The sequence below is a fragment of the Gorilla gorilla genome, chromosome 12 (assembly GCF_029281585.2).
Source record: "Gorilla gorilla gorilla isolate KB3781 chromosome 12, NHGRI_mGorGor1-v2.1_pri, whole genome shotgun sequence".
Lineage (NCBI taxonomy): Eukaryota > Metazoa > Chordata > Mammalia > Primates > Hominidae > Gorilla > Gorilla gorilla.
In genome coordinates this window covers 95,882,103-95,897,020 of record NC_073236.2, presented here as the reverse complement: position 1 = coordinate 95,897,020, position 14,918 = coordinate 95,882,103, and the positions used below count along the sequence as shown (strand labels likewise).

General features: G+C 43.6%; 1 protein-coding gene and 1 non-coding gene across 2 annotated transcripts in view; one reads left to right on the top strand and one right to left on the bottom strand.

The window, feature by feature from the left end:
* Positions 1 to 9,457: 9,457 nt before the first annotated feature.
* Positions 9,458 to 14,918, bottom strand: part of LRPPRC (leucine rich pentatricopeptide repeat containing) — a 112,704-nt gene continuing 107,243 nt past the window's right edge. The window contains exons 37-38 of the mRNA XM_031007896.3: positions 11,469 to 11,611; positions 9,458 to 10,368 (exon numbers count right to left, since the gene is read on the bottom strand). Coding sequence (XP_030863756.1) covers positions 10,312 to 10,368; positions 11,469 to 11,611 — 200 coding nt within the window. The 3' untranslated portion in view covers positions 9,458 to 10,311. The remainder of the gene's footprint in view (positions 10,369 to 11,468; positions 11,612 to 14,918) is intronic.
* On the top strand, positions 14,427 to 14,533 carry LOC115933693 (U6 spliceosomal RNA). Its single transcript, XR_004069547.1, has one exon. It is a non-coding gene; the product is annotated as a U6 spliceosomal RNA (small nuclear RNA).

Genomic DNA, 14,918 nt, shown 5'->3' with positions numbered 1-14,918 from the left:
TGTGCAGGAATTGTTGGAATCTGGAGGGAACAATAACAGTAGCTAGCAGATTTGGCTTCATCTTCCAGGGGCCCCACACTCCGTGGTGAGCCACCATCAATACAGAAAGTGACCTAAGATGTACCAGCAAGATGCCATCCCTTCTTTTTGTGTGGGGTTATGGGCTCCAAAAGCCAACATGAACAATTAAAAATTTATTGAGCATCTACTCTGTAGCAGGTCCTGTGCAAAACACTTTGGGTGGACAATCCCTTGAGGTAAGTGGTATCCCATTTTATAGGTGTGAAAACTGAAGCAAAAATTCATTTTCCTAAGGGCACATGGATACTTTGTGGTGGAGTCATATGGGGATCAGAAAAGCCTTTGATGCCTTTGGAGTTAGAGGGCAGAAGGCAAGGCCTGAGCCGCTGTAAGCCTTAGGAGTTTAGGAAGGCTCCAGAAGACAAATGGGGTCTGTAGAGGCTGTTAACTCAGCCAGGCTTCTTAGAGTTGCATTTCATTAACTGATATGGTTTGGCTCTGCGTCCTCACCCAAATCTCACCTTGAATTGTAATAATCCCCACGTGTCAAGGGTGGGACCAGATGGAGATCATTGAATCATAGGGGTGGTTTCTCTGATGCTGTTCTCCTGAGACTGAGTGAGTTCTTATGAGATCTGATGGTTTTATAAGGGGCTTCCCTCTTCTCTCGGCTCTCATTCTCTCTCCCGCTACCCTGTGAAGAGGAGCCTTCCACCATGACTGTAAGATTCCTGAGGCTGCCCCAGCCGTGCTGAACTGTGAGTCAGTTAAACCTCTTTTCTTTATAAATTACCAGGTCTTGGGTATTTCTTCATAGCAGTGTGAGAGCAGATGAATACACTGGCCCTGCCTGGGTTTCAGAACCAGCCTTGAACCTTTCACAGTGGCCAGAGGATGGGGTGGCAGAGGCCCAGGTTGCACACTTCTTGCCTGAGTGTTGGGGACTATCTGACCCAAAACAGGTGCACAGAGGGCAGGAGATGATGTTCCCAAAGGAAAATTAGAGTTTAGAATCAAAAGAAGGGCAAGGTGGGTGTTTGGGAGGTAAATAGCAAATACTCTTCATAGGTTCACTAGAGTCTTGCTACTCCAAGTACGATCCCTGGGCCAGCAGAATGGGCACAGCTGGAGCTGATTGGATAGGTCGCATGAGCCTCAGGCCCCACCCAGGCTCAATGAGTCAGAGTCTGCGTCTTAAGAAGATCCCCTGCTGATCTGTGCACATTCAAGCACGCTGCCGTTTTCCAAAGCACTTGCAACACTCAGGATGCTTGCAGGGTCATGTTGCCACCATCCAACCTGCAGACCCCATTCTTGAGATTCACTGGGAGTTCCTATCATGTCCTCCATAGCAAGGGGATCTAGACCAGAATCAAGCCTTGGATCTAGTTCTCAAGTCTCTTTGGTCTCTTTCAGTTTAGGAACAGTTTGTCAACTTTCCTTCACTTTTGTGACCTTGATACTTAAGTTTGAAGGCTGTCTCTCAATTTGTGTTCTGCCCAGTGCATCCTATCAGGAGGCATGTGATTTCAACTTGTCCCATACCAACAACGTTCACTTTGATCACTTGATTAAAGGGGTGTCTGCTAGGCTTCTCCACAGCCAAGTTACTATTTTCCCTCCCTTTATAATTAATAAGCATTTTGTAAGTGGGTACTTTGAAACTATGTAAACTGTAAACTTTCCATTTATTCATTTTAAAATTTTGATTGATGTAAACTTGTGATTTCCCATTGTATCCTTACAACCCTTTATTATTGTGATTAATTCTGATGCTCAGCTTGTCCCTGATTTGGCCAGTGGGAACCCCGTCGAGCTGGCTTCTGCATCCTTTTGATATGTCCTCATCATCCTTTGAGGTCTGAAACAACCAAGAGTTTCAGGCTCATTTTTTGTTTTTGTTTTTGTTTTTGAGACAGAATCTCATTCCGTGGCCCAGGCTGGAGTGCAATGGCGCGATCTGGGCTCACTGCAACCTCTGCCTCCCAGGTTCAAGCGATTGCCTTGCCTCAGCCTCCCAAGTAGTTGGGATTAACAGTGCCCACCACCACACCTGGCTAATTTTTGTATTTTTAGTAAAGACAGTGTTTCACCATATTAGCCAGACTGGTTGTGAACTCTAGGCCTCAAGTGACCCGCCTGCTTCGGCCTCCCAAAGTGTTGGGATTACAGGTGTGACCCACCGCACCTGGTGTCACAGGTTCATCTTGTATTTTCCCATCCCAGCCCTGGAATCTGATGTTTCTCCAGAGAATCTGGGTTCCTCTTAGTGGAAAATGGTATTTAGAAGCCAAGGTTTTGGTGATAAGTATGCTCATTGCTTTTGGAACATCTCTGCTCCCAGGCTCTCTCAGTGAACAGAGTTCGGGAGTGTGTGTGTGTGTGTGTGTGCATGCGCGTACATATACACCTAACTACACATGAGTTTACTCTGATAACATCTACTTCCAATCCAGCATCACAGAGTTGATCCTCGGTTCTTCCCTCTTCTCTAATTGTGAGAAACCTGGCTTCCATTACCCTTAGGTTATTTACTCATTTGATTAACCGCCTGCATGTAAGTAATCTCCCATCTACACTGCCATGCCTTCCCCTCTATGGACGTCCTGCCTGCCCTGCTCAGGCTCTAACTCCCATGTCCAGCTTTCCCTGAGTCTGCAGCTGTCTTCCTCACACTCCCCTGGCCCGCCACAACTTCCCCCCACCTCCTTGTCACTGTGGTCCCCTAATGGCGTTAGGCCTGAATGAAGAAGGGGGAAGGATGAAGAGGACATTGGTAGCTTGCCTTAACTCCCCAGGTAATTCTAATGTGCAGTGATTGACAGCCACTAAGATACATCACCTGACTTTGTGAGTTCACCATTCGGTCTGCAATGGGTTTTGGTAACTCAGTGGCTCTGTATGCCGGGCTGAAGGGGAAAAGGGCAAAGCGCAAAGGCAGGAGGGATGGAGAAAATATAGCAGCTGCCATTTATTTGTGTTTTTTCTACAGCGGTGGTTCTCCACCCTGGTTGCCCATGCTGGAGCTTTAACAAAAGCCAGTGTGGACCCATTGCCCAGAGATTCTGATCCCATGGGTCTGTTTTGTTTGAAATGCTCTTCAAGGCATTGTGAGGCCAGGAAAACAAAGAACCAAGGCTCTCCCCGGTGCGGTGGCTCACGCCTGTAATCCCAGCACTTTGGGAGGCCGTGGAGGGCAGATCACGAGGTCAGGAGATCAAGACCATTCTGGCCAACATGGCAAAACCCTGTCTCTACTAAAAATACAAAAATTAGCTGGGCATGGTAGTACGTGCCTGTAGTTCCAGCTACTTGGGAGGTTGAGACAGGAGAATCGCTTGAATCCGGGAGGCAGAGGTTGCAGTGAGCCGAGATTGAGCCACCGCACTCCCGCCTGGTGACAGAGCGAGACTCTGTCTCAAAAAAAAAAAAAAAAGAAGGCTCTCAAGGCATGCATGCTGTTCAGCGAGCCCTGCCCTGCATTGCAAAAGGGTAGAGATTTGTTTATTTGTCAGTATTGAAAGCATGGCTTGCAAAGTTTTCCTGTTAAGAGTCAGATAGTAAATATTTGGGACTTCGTGGGCCTTACAGGCTCTGCTGCAATTACTTAACTCTGCTGTGAGAGCATCTGTAGACTATAGTAACGTACAGCCGGTGTGGCTGTCTTCTAAGAAAATATTATTTACAAAAACAGGCAAGTTGCTAGATTTGACCTGAGGCTGTAGTTTGCAGAGCCTTGGTAAAGGTTTTCAAATTTGCATTTTAAGCCCTCCAATTTCAAGTTATGCTATTGGCGGGGAATTTTAATTAAACAGAAAATAATCACCAATATTGGCTCAAATATTTCCTGATTTTAAAACAAATCTGCTCTTGTTCCTATAAATAGTATACAAGATGTAATCTTGCCCTGGGTTAAGCCAGTCTACAGAGGTAGATCTCGGATTTACTTTTGTTTTCTTCTACTTCAACTCTTGTCATGATCCCAAATTAAACAACTAGCAACAGAAATGTTCAAATCTGTCAAATCCAAGTGTTAACAGACCTGGGACCAGGGGTTCCTCACAGTGGCTTAGCACAGCATACAAACCACTTTCCTTTGGCCCAACTGGCCTTGGGGTCTGGAGCACCAAACAGGCCCTGAGGAAGTGTGCAAGGGACTGGAATGTGGGGAAAGTGATGAAATATTTTGTTGGTTGGCCTTTGCTTGTTTGCAAAATATATCCAATGCTCACACCTGAGAGACAACAGACATCCTTATTTGTGAATAGTCTGCACTAGATAATTCAGATTTCAAGTCATCCGTCATTCGTACTTGATAATGATTTGTTCTTCATTTAAAGTGGCCTGGGTACAGAGCAACATCCCCTGTCTTTATCACATGAGCTCTGCCTGAGGCAGCTTCAGCAGGTAGGCAGGCAGGCAGGCAGATGGAGCATAGCCCATTTTCTGCTGGTGCACTAGGAACAGCAGCACGCGTGGTGTTAGCAGCTAATAATTAAAACAACGTTTAAGCAGTGGGTTGAGATTTTTAAACACATACCAACTCAAAAACACTTCTCTGCTTTCTATGTAATAGTGCTCACATCATTTGTATGATTGTCTCGTCTCTTTAAAATTGGAATATTCTTGTTTCCCCAAACTGCTAATAAGCTCTACTGACCCATGCTAAAAATAAAGCTCTTTCGGCTGGGCGCAGTGGCTCATGACTGTAATCTCAGCACTTTGGAAGGCTGAGGTGGGTGGATCACTTGAGGTTAGGAGTTCAGCACCAGCCTGGGCAACATAGTGAAACACTATCTCTATCCCAAATACAAAATTAGCCAGGCACAGTGGCAAGTGCCTGTAGTCCCAGCTACTCAGGAGGCTGAGGCAGCAGAATCACTGGAACCTGGGAGGCGGAAGTTGCAGTGAGCCAAAATTGTGCTACTGCACTCCAGCCTGGGCAACAGAGCAAGACTCTATCTCCAAACAAACAAACAAACAAAACAAAACAACAACAAGAAAAACAGAACGTGGTGGCTCATGGCTGTAATCCCAGCACTTTGGGAGGCCAAGGTGGGTGAATCACCTTAGGTCAGGAGTTCAAGACCAGCCTGGCCAACATGGTGGAACCCCCATATCTACTAAAAATACAAAATTAGCCGAGTGTGGTGGCACATGTCTGTAATCCCAGCTACTTGGGAGGCTGAGGCAGGAGAATCACTTGAACCCAGGAGATGGAGGTTGCAGTGAGCCAAGATCACACCGCTGCACTCCAGCCTGGGCAACAAGAGTGAAACTCCATCTCAAAAAAAAAAAAAAAAAAAAAAAAAGAGAGAAAAGAAAAGCTTTATTTGTGTTGATTCCATTATTCCACTATTGCACAGAAGCCCTGCACTGTGCTTGGAATCAGCTTGAGTTTGTCTGATTTTCACAGGCCTCTTCTTCCTGACAGTAAACTTGAAAATATTTTTATGTGGGCACTTGGGTTTTGAAGGACTCCTTGGGCCTCAATACCCAGTGTCCTAACTCTGAGCTACAGAGCTGACTAGAAATCCTGTAAGACCACCATGTGGAGGAAACCCTCCAAAGCACACAAATCATCCATCTCAGAAAGAACACGACTTGGAAAGGGGAAGGACATGGTGGTGTGCCCATTGATTGACTCATTCAGTGGTGCCTACCGGGTGTCTATCATGCCAAGCTCTGCTAATTGGCAGGTCTGCAGGGTGCTGGAAGAGCTCACCTCCTCAGGGAGAAAACAGACAAAAACAAGTAAATAATGGGAATGTCACAGCAAGGGCACATCGAGGCCTGGGTTGAAGATGCTACTTTATGGTGGCTCACACCTGTAATCCCAGCACTTTGGGAGGCCGAGGCGGGTGGATCACCTGAGGTCGGGAGTTCAAGACCAACCTGACCAACATGGCAAAAACACGCCTCTACTAAAAATACAAAAATTAGCCAGGTGCAGTGGTGGGCGCCTGTAATCCCAGCTAGTCTCGAGGCTGAGACATGAGAGTAGCTTGAACCCGGGAGGCGGAGGTTGCAGAGCCTAGATAGTGCCATTGAACTGTAGCCTGGGCAACAGAGCACGACTCCGTCTCAATAAATGAATAAAAAACAAGACGCTACTTTAGAGAACTCTCTGAGGATAGATCTCAACAGCCAACCATTGTCCAAACAACTGTGCAAGAGCAGGAAGACTGAAGCTGGTTGAACACTTTTGCTTTACCTGGACCTGATTTTTTTTTTTTCCTCCATGCAGAAAAGAAAAAGATAAGTGCCTATTTTTGATTTGCTAATGCAGCTTTTCTTTATTTGTACTAAGGCTGCATAATGTGGGCTTTGTAAAGTCCACGGGCCTGAAAGCAGGATACATTTCTAATGGAAACACTCCCGTGCATGATTGTACAACAGGAAAGCGATAAATTACCGTGATTTTGTACTCCCTGCAGCTATTAGTTCGGTCCTCCTTCAGGAATGTTGCTTTCGGTTATAGAAATTCTACAAATATTGGTTCATCAGAAAGACAAATAGTAAATGAAAATTATGCTCAAGGACATGAGAAAAAGTGTGCAGAGTACACACATTGCAGACTTGAGAAAGAAATTGTCCTGAGAATAATTTGCAATACAAAGCTTGCTTAATAATTTACTGGAACTGGTAAACTCAGCGATTATATGCCAGGCACTGGATCTTCAATTAAGTGTAAGAAAATAGGCTTACAGTGTAAGATGTCTGGAAACTGGGAGCACTTGTATTAATGTGAATGTGAGGGTTTTTTTTTTTTTTAATTAGAATATTCTTACAGTTTCCATTCCAATTTGACTTTTAACTGACTTTAAACCGATTGCTTCCATTTCCTATTCATAGGAAGTAAATGATTTTAGTCAGAGTCGTAGCCATGCAACTTATCAAGTTGATTCTGGGCAAATCACTGCTGTAACCCTAGGTTTCTCACGGTGAATTCTCATTGCAAAAGGGCTGCCTGACCCATAGTAGCAGGTGCAGTGTTTAGAACGCACAGAACTGACTACAGACGGTTTGATTTACTGTGACAGGATTATGCTAGGTCTGGGGACACACAACGAGACCAAGAACTGGTCCCTGTGGAGTTCAGAATCTGTGTGGAAGATAGTGTGATACCTGCTCTGCTCAAGCAGCCTTGGAAGCCCTGGAAAGGGAACAATATGCTGGGTGAGGGGCCCAAGAGGCAGAGGTGACACTGACTGTGATCTCAGCATTCTCGAAAAAGGGTGCAGGTGCTGAAGGCAGCCTGTCCGTGAGGTGGGTGGGCCCCAGCCATCTATGGGGATGTAAAATGCTCTGACACAGATAGAACCTCCTTCGTTTTAGGTGTCAATTTACCACACACCCAAGCTCTACCTTCTAATTTTTGCCAACTTTGTTCCACAGAAGTCTCAAATTATCTGCTTGTCCTTAAAACAGATAAGCACTGACTTTTGTCAGTTGTCTACATACAACCTATAGGCCATTTAACAAGGAAATTCTAGCCATAACAGAGGTCCCTGCCTAAGTTTTAATTTATAATTCTAAGACTGAAGTCTTTTGAAATGGCTTAAAGCACTTGTGCAAACATTTGATAAGATAAAAATGAAGGTGCTACTTGGGTGCAGGGCCTCGTGCCTGTAATCCCAACATTTTGGGAGGCCAAGGTGGGCAAACTGCTTGAGCCCAGGAGTTCAAGACCAGCCTGGGCAACTGGACAAAACCCTGTTTCTTCAAAATAATACAAAAAATTAGGTGGCCGTGGTGGCATGCACCTGTACTCTCAATTACTTGGGAGTCTGAGGTGGGAGGATCACCTGAGCCTGGAAGGTTAAGACTGCAATGAGCCGTGATCACGCCACTGCTCTACAGGCCGGGCAACAGAGTGAGACTGCTTAAAAGAGAGAAAAAAAAAGCAGCAGCAGCCCACAGATATTTACAGTATACTTTATTCAAAGCATTTCAGCTAAAATTATATTGGGTTCAAATACATGAACATATAATTATATATAAAATACTATAGTTCTCAATAGTTTACAGTGACATCTTTTTTAGAATTAGCTGCTTATAATTTGAGTGTAAATGTATTACAGAAAGCTGCTAAATTTTGTTTACTCTATTTCTACTTATTTCAATTTAGCTATTAGATATTTAGAATACTCATAAGCCCACCTACAGTATAGTTATTATACTTTAAATATTTATATTCAATAGGGGAATCAATACAATACAAAAGATATTTGAACAGCTAGTCCTTTGTAACACCCCCCCGCTGCTGCTGAGAGGGCTAGATAAGGGGGGTCTTACCTATTTCCTCTGTACCACACTCACATTTTACCAGAGTCCATATACAGGGCCAGTGTGGAGTCACTTCATGCAAATGAGATGGTACTTTCAGTTTCCCCAAAGATGACTGCAAAATCCAGATGACACCCCAACGTTATGCCTCACCTTGGAGACCTATTCTAATGAATGTCAATTAGTGAATGTTGACTAACTTGTGGTTAGCATGACTGCAAAAAATGAGGACTGCTTCAGTGCAATCACTAAAGACAGGAGTGAGGCTCTTGGCCAGGCGTGGTGGCTCACACCTGTAATCCCAGCACTTTGGGAGGCTGAAGCGAGGGCAGGGGGAGGATCCTTGAGGCCAGGAGTTCGAGACCAACCTGGCCAACATGGTGAAACTCCGTCTTTACCATACAAAAATTAGCTGAGCATGGTGGTGCAAGCCTGTAATCCCAGCTACGTGGGAGGCTGAGGCACGAGAATCACTTGAACCCAGGAGGCGGAGGTTGCAGTGAGCTGAGATTGCGCCACTGCACTCTGGCTTAAGCAACAGAGCAAGACTATCTCAAAAAAAAAAAAAAGAGGCTTTTGGCAAACCTGTAACATGTGCAGGTCCTGCATCTGGGCAGTGCTCAAGGGAAAGCCGCACTATGTCCACTGGGCCAAGACTCAACGTTGGCCATGCCCCCTGCTTCCTTAAATCTAACGCCACAAAAATAGTTGAAGTAAAAGCCTGGCCAATACCATGATGACATCTACTTCCTGGCTTCCCGCCATCAACCCTCCCTCACACCATCTGCAGGCAGGTAGCAGATGCAGGAGAGAGAGTTCCACAAGACAGAAGGTCAACAGCACAAGTTGCAAGAGGCCCGCCTACGTCCCCAAGGCAAGGAGGTCTCCCCTGATGTGAACAGTGTGATCCAAGTTGGCACTGAAACTGGAACAGTAGGGAGTCACCAAATTCAAATGAACAAGGAATACCCCAAAATGGGGAGAGTTCTCAAAACATTTTCAACATTTCGGTAATTAATTACCTCATCTCCAGTTAGGTCAATATTCCATATTAAGACAGCTTTTATAATGGCAAACTCTCCTGACTACCTATCTTAGAATTTTTTTGAAGTCACTACTTACAGTGTAGATATTAACAGGCATGAGATTCAATATAGGGATCACTTTTATTTCAAACAATTAAATACAAACCAATATTTTACCCCTTCATAGATGAAATCACATCTTTTCAGGATATGAGTATAAAGTAACAAGCCTAGAGCAGAGCTTGTACTGACGAAGTCCTGAAACTACAATGCGAGGAAACACATCGCTCTACTTCGGGATAAGTCATGACCGAGACTCAATTTCAGAGACGCTCTATGAACAGAGGTACCTGAAGCCACAGTGGCAGAAGGGAAAGATGGGGAAGTGTGCCGAAGAGCCTCCAGGCATGACAGACAGTCCCCTGACCAAGCACAAGTAACAGGCCCTTTGGGTCTCTGCTTCTCACTGGAAAATGATGAAGCCTAGATCTGATGACTCCTAGTGCCAACATTTAACAAAGTTCGAAAGTTATGCAGGACTTCACACATGTACGGAATTGCTGTATCGCAGAATATTATGCGTTAGAAAGTTCACGATCACTATACCTAGCTCTAAAATTTTTCAGAGAAACAGCAGACTAATAAGTGAATCTTAAATAAAGCAATAACATTTTAATGAAATAAATGAAACAGAGCAGGGAAACCAAAGAGCCAATTAGGGGAAGAATCCTGAAAAAGTATGGCTTCACACAGCAGCAGCATTGAAGAAAACACTATCGATTTTTGCCAGAGAAAAAAACTCCAAAAATGTCCAATAACCAAGTGCACAGAGTTATGGTCAATAAGACTTTGAACATGCATCACACATAAAGTACATAAAGAAAATTTTCATTTATTTTTCCCTCAGATATACTTCAAACTAACATGTATACACAGAATCACAAATATATACAAAACAAAGTATCGCCTGCTTATTTCAAGAAGAGTTTTCCCTCAATTTTCCTAGCTGCTGTGCATAAAATTCAAAGCTTTCCTGTTAAGGAGAAAAAAAGAGGGAAGTTAGAGATACCAGCAAGAGGTGATGGTACAAAACTTAAAACACCGTAAAACACTACCAACTGGTAGCTAAGACTGCCGGGCCCATGGAAAATGCTGCCCCTCAAGCTTCAGTATTCCTTCCTTGTTTCATGAAATCACAAGTTCAAGGGCCTCGGGTTCAGAGTTAAAGCTAGCAGCAGGAGGTAGGGTGCGTGTGTGTATACATGTGTATGTTCAAGCATGTGTGTGTATACATGTGTATGTGCAAGCATGTGTGTGTGCACATATGGAGGTATGGGTATGGAAAGCTGAGGTGTTTGAAATAAACATGGTGTATTGACTCAGTTCAATGACATAACAAAAAGGAACTGTGCATATGTGATTTCTCTTATTAAAGAAAACATGCCAGGCACAGTGGCTCACGCCTGTAATCCCGGCACTTTGGGAGGCCGAGGTGGGCGGATCACGAGGTCAGCAGTTCAAGACCAGCGTGGCCAACATGGTGAAACCCCATCTGTACTAAAAATACAAAAATGTGCCAGGCATGGTGGCAGGCCCCTGTAATCCCAGCTACTTGGGAGGCTGAGGCAGGAGAATCGCTTGAACCTGGGAGGCGGAGGTTGCAGTGAGCCAAGACCGTGCCATTGCACTCCAGCCTGGGCAACACAGCGAGACTCTGTCTCAAAAAAAAAAAAAAAGGCAAAATTTCCTAGACGAAGAAATAAAAACCAACTTATGTAAATGAACAATTAATTACCACTGACATAATATGCTTGGCTGTTGAACTACAGGCCATTAAATCCTATTTCAAGTTGAAATGATGAGAGAACTGCCCCAAGGACATTTGGTAAATCCATGCCTATAGCTGAAGGTCTGAGACAGACCTTGTATTTTAAACTGTGGCCCCAGAGAGCTATGTTCTCCGACTGCCGCAGCCAAGGCATGCTGCTCAGTCCCTCAAGCCATCCCCTGAGGGTTCTTCACAGAGATCTAATCCTCATGTAATTAAGTCTTCAACTTATTTTCTTACACATTGTTATGAAGTGTACATAAATCTGTAGAGGTATTTTTTCCCCTTAATTAAGAAATACTCACAGGGGGTTCAATGAAAGGGACAGGCTCTCCAGCATACTTCAGCAAAGATGCGTAACGCTTTAGAAACAGATCATCCAATTTTGTATTCTTTGCAGTCAAATGTTCATACAGTGCTTTAGCAGATGTGACATCTTTCTCTGAGACTGACATAAAGAAAAAAATATATTAATCAGAGATAAAGACAACCTATCTTACTCTTTTCACCAAAACAGCCACTCAGGGACGGCTGGATCCCTTTATCCCATGGCAAATGAACACTTAACTACTTTCAGTAAGAAGCCCCACATTCAGAATCTACCATCTCCCTCACTTCTCTACATCCCTCATTCGGCATCACTCACTTTGAAGGAGAAGAAAATGACAAATATGGCTACATTTAAAGGACTTTAGAATAATATTGATACCATTCACTTAGGTTATTACATTATTTTGAAGACCTATGATAGTTCAAGTGACCACAAACTGAAGTCCTCAGTTATAAAATAATACACACCATTCAATCCCCTTTGGCTTAAAACCACTTTGAAATCAAGATAATCCAGGAACTGTTGTGGAGAGGGACATGTCAATTATGTAGAAATCTACATCAACATCAAGATCATCAGCTCAACATCAAAAAAGCTTTTCATTTTTCTATTGTAAAATAAACAAATACGGAAAATATAGTTAACTACAATGATACACACAAAAAACCTATAGGCCAGGCGCAGTGGCTCACGCCTGTAATCCCAGCACTTTGGGAGGCCGAGGTGGGCGGATCACGAGGTTAGGAGATCGAGACCAACCTGGCTAACATGGTGAAACCCTGTCTCTACTAAAAATACAAAAAATTAGCCGGGCGTGGTGGAGGGTGTCTGTAGTCCCAGCTACTTGGGAGGCTGAGGCAGGACAATGGTGTGAACCCGGGAGGTGGAGCTTGCAGTGAGCTGAGATGGTGCCACTGCACTCCAGCCTGGGCAACAAGAGCGAGACACCATCTCAAAAAACAAACAAAAGCAAAACCTATAAGGAGACATTAACAAGTTACACTAGTTTCACTTAAGTGAATGATGAAATATGTTAGGAGCCAAATTTGGCTGGCTCTCTACTTGTGGCTGATTTGTGGAAATTTTTTAGTTTACCATGGATCTCCATGGTAAGGGCTCTGCTGACAATTACTGCTGGTAATTCAACTCTTTAATTTTGCATTAGATTGTTAGCATCTAAGCATCAAATAAACCCCTGCCCTACACTGACTCTGATATTGTCAACCGCAACTCCAGCAGCACCAGGGGAGCCCCTAAGACAGATGTGAGACGTTCAGCAATCAAAGAGTCTCCCAAAGTGGAATGAGGGTGACTCATCAGCTCTTAGTGGAGTTGGAACACATCTTTGCTGTTTCCATGAAGTCAACTTCTTGTGTAAATCCTTTATTTCCCTTCCTGAGGAGCTGGACCCTTTAAGGGCTCAAGCTCTATCGTCTAGGAAGCTGCTCCGAAAATTCTGGCATCTTGCCTTTCTTTACTTCTTGATTTTCTGCCTTCCTCCCAAGATGGATTACCTAATTTAGTAGTAACACATACAGATTTATGCGCTTGACACTATTTCACATTACAGGCATACCTTGGCTTTAATGCACTTTACAGATGTTGCGTTATTTACAAATTGAAGGTTTATGGTAACCCTGCCTTGGGCAAGTCTGTCAATGCCATTTTTCCAACAATATGTGCTTACTTTGTGTCTCTGTGTCACATTTTGGTAATTCCTGGAATATTTCAACCTTTTTCATTATTGTTATATCTGTTATGCTGATCTGTGACCAGTGATCTTTGATGTTACTATTGTAATTGGGGGATGCTACGAACCATACACATGGAAGATGGCAAACTTGAGAAATGTGTTCTGACTGCGATGCTGACTAGTAATTCTCCTGTCTTCCTCTACTCAGGCCTCTCTATTCTGAGACACAACAATATTGAAATTAGGCCAATTAAAAACCCTATTATAGCCTCTAAGTGTTCAAGTGAAAGAAAGAGTCATACATCTCTCATTTAAATCAGAAGCGAGAAATGATTAAGCTTAGCTTAGTGAGGAAGGCATGTCAAAAGCCGAGATATGCTGAAAGCTAGGCTTCTTGCGTGGAACAGCCAGTTGTGAATGCAAAGGAAAAGTCCTTGAAGGAAATTAAAAGTGCTACTTCACTGAACACACAAATGATAAGAAACTGACACAGCCTTACTAGTGACATGGAGAAAGTTTTATTGGTCCGGATAGAAGATCAAACCAGCCACAACATTCCCTTAAAAGCCAAAGCCTAATCCAGTGCAAGGCCCTAATACTAGCAGAGGCTGGTTCATGAGGTTTAAGGAAAGAAGCCATCTCCATGACACGAAAGTCCAAGGTGAAGCAGCAAATGCTGATGCAGAAGCTACAGCAGGTTATCCAGAAAATCTAGCTAAGACCACTGATGAAGGCGGCTACACTAAACAACAGATACTCCATGTAGATAAAACAGTCTTATATTAGAAGATGTCATCAAAGACTTTCATAGCTAGAGAGGAAAAGCCAATGCCTAGCTTCAAAGGACAGGCTGACTCTATTTTCAATGGCTAATGCAGCTGGTGACTTTAAGTTGATGCCAATGCTCACTTACCATTCCCAAATCCTAGGGCCCTTAAGAATTACGCTAAATTTATTCTGCCTGTGTTCTATAAATGGAACAACAAAGCCTGAAGGACAGCATGGATGTTTATACACGGTTCACTGAGTATTTAAAGCCTGCTGTAGAGACCTACTGCTCAGGAAAAAAAAAGATTCCTTTCAAAATATTACTGCTCAGTGATAATGCACCTGGTCACCCAAGAGCTCTGAAGGAGATATACAGGGACATTAATGTTTTTCTCAGGTGCCCTAATACAACATCCATTCTGCAGCCCATAGATCAAGGAGTAATCTTGACTTTCAAGTCTTACACATTTTGGGCTCACTTCGGCAACACATATACTGAAATTGGAATGATACAGAGAAGATTAGCATGGCCCCTGCACAAAGATGACACGCATATGTGTAAAGCATTCCATGTTTTAAACATAAAATTAAAAAAAAAAAAACATGTTTCATAAGGCTATAGCTGACACAGACAGTGATTCTTCTGATGGATCTGGGCAAAGTAAACTGAAAACCTTCTGGGAAGGGTTCACCATTCTAGATGCCATTAAGAACATCTGTAATTGATAGGAGGTCAAATTATCAACATTCACAGGAGTTTGGGAGAAGCTGATTTCAACCCTCATGGATGAACCCCTTGAGGGTCTCAAGATTTCTGTGGAGGAAATCACTGCAGATGTGGAAATAGCAAGACAACTAGAAGGAGAAGTGGAGCGTGAAGATGTGACTGAATTGCTACAATCTCATGATCAAACTTAACATGATGAGAAGCTGTTTCCTATGGATGACCAAAGAAAGTGGTTT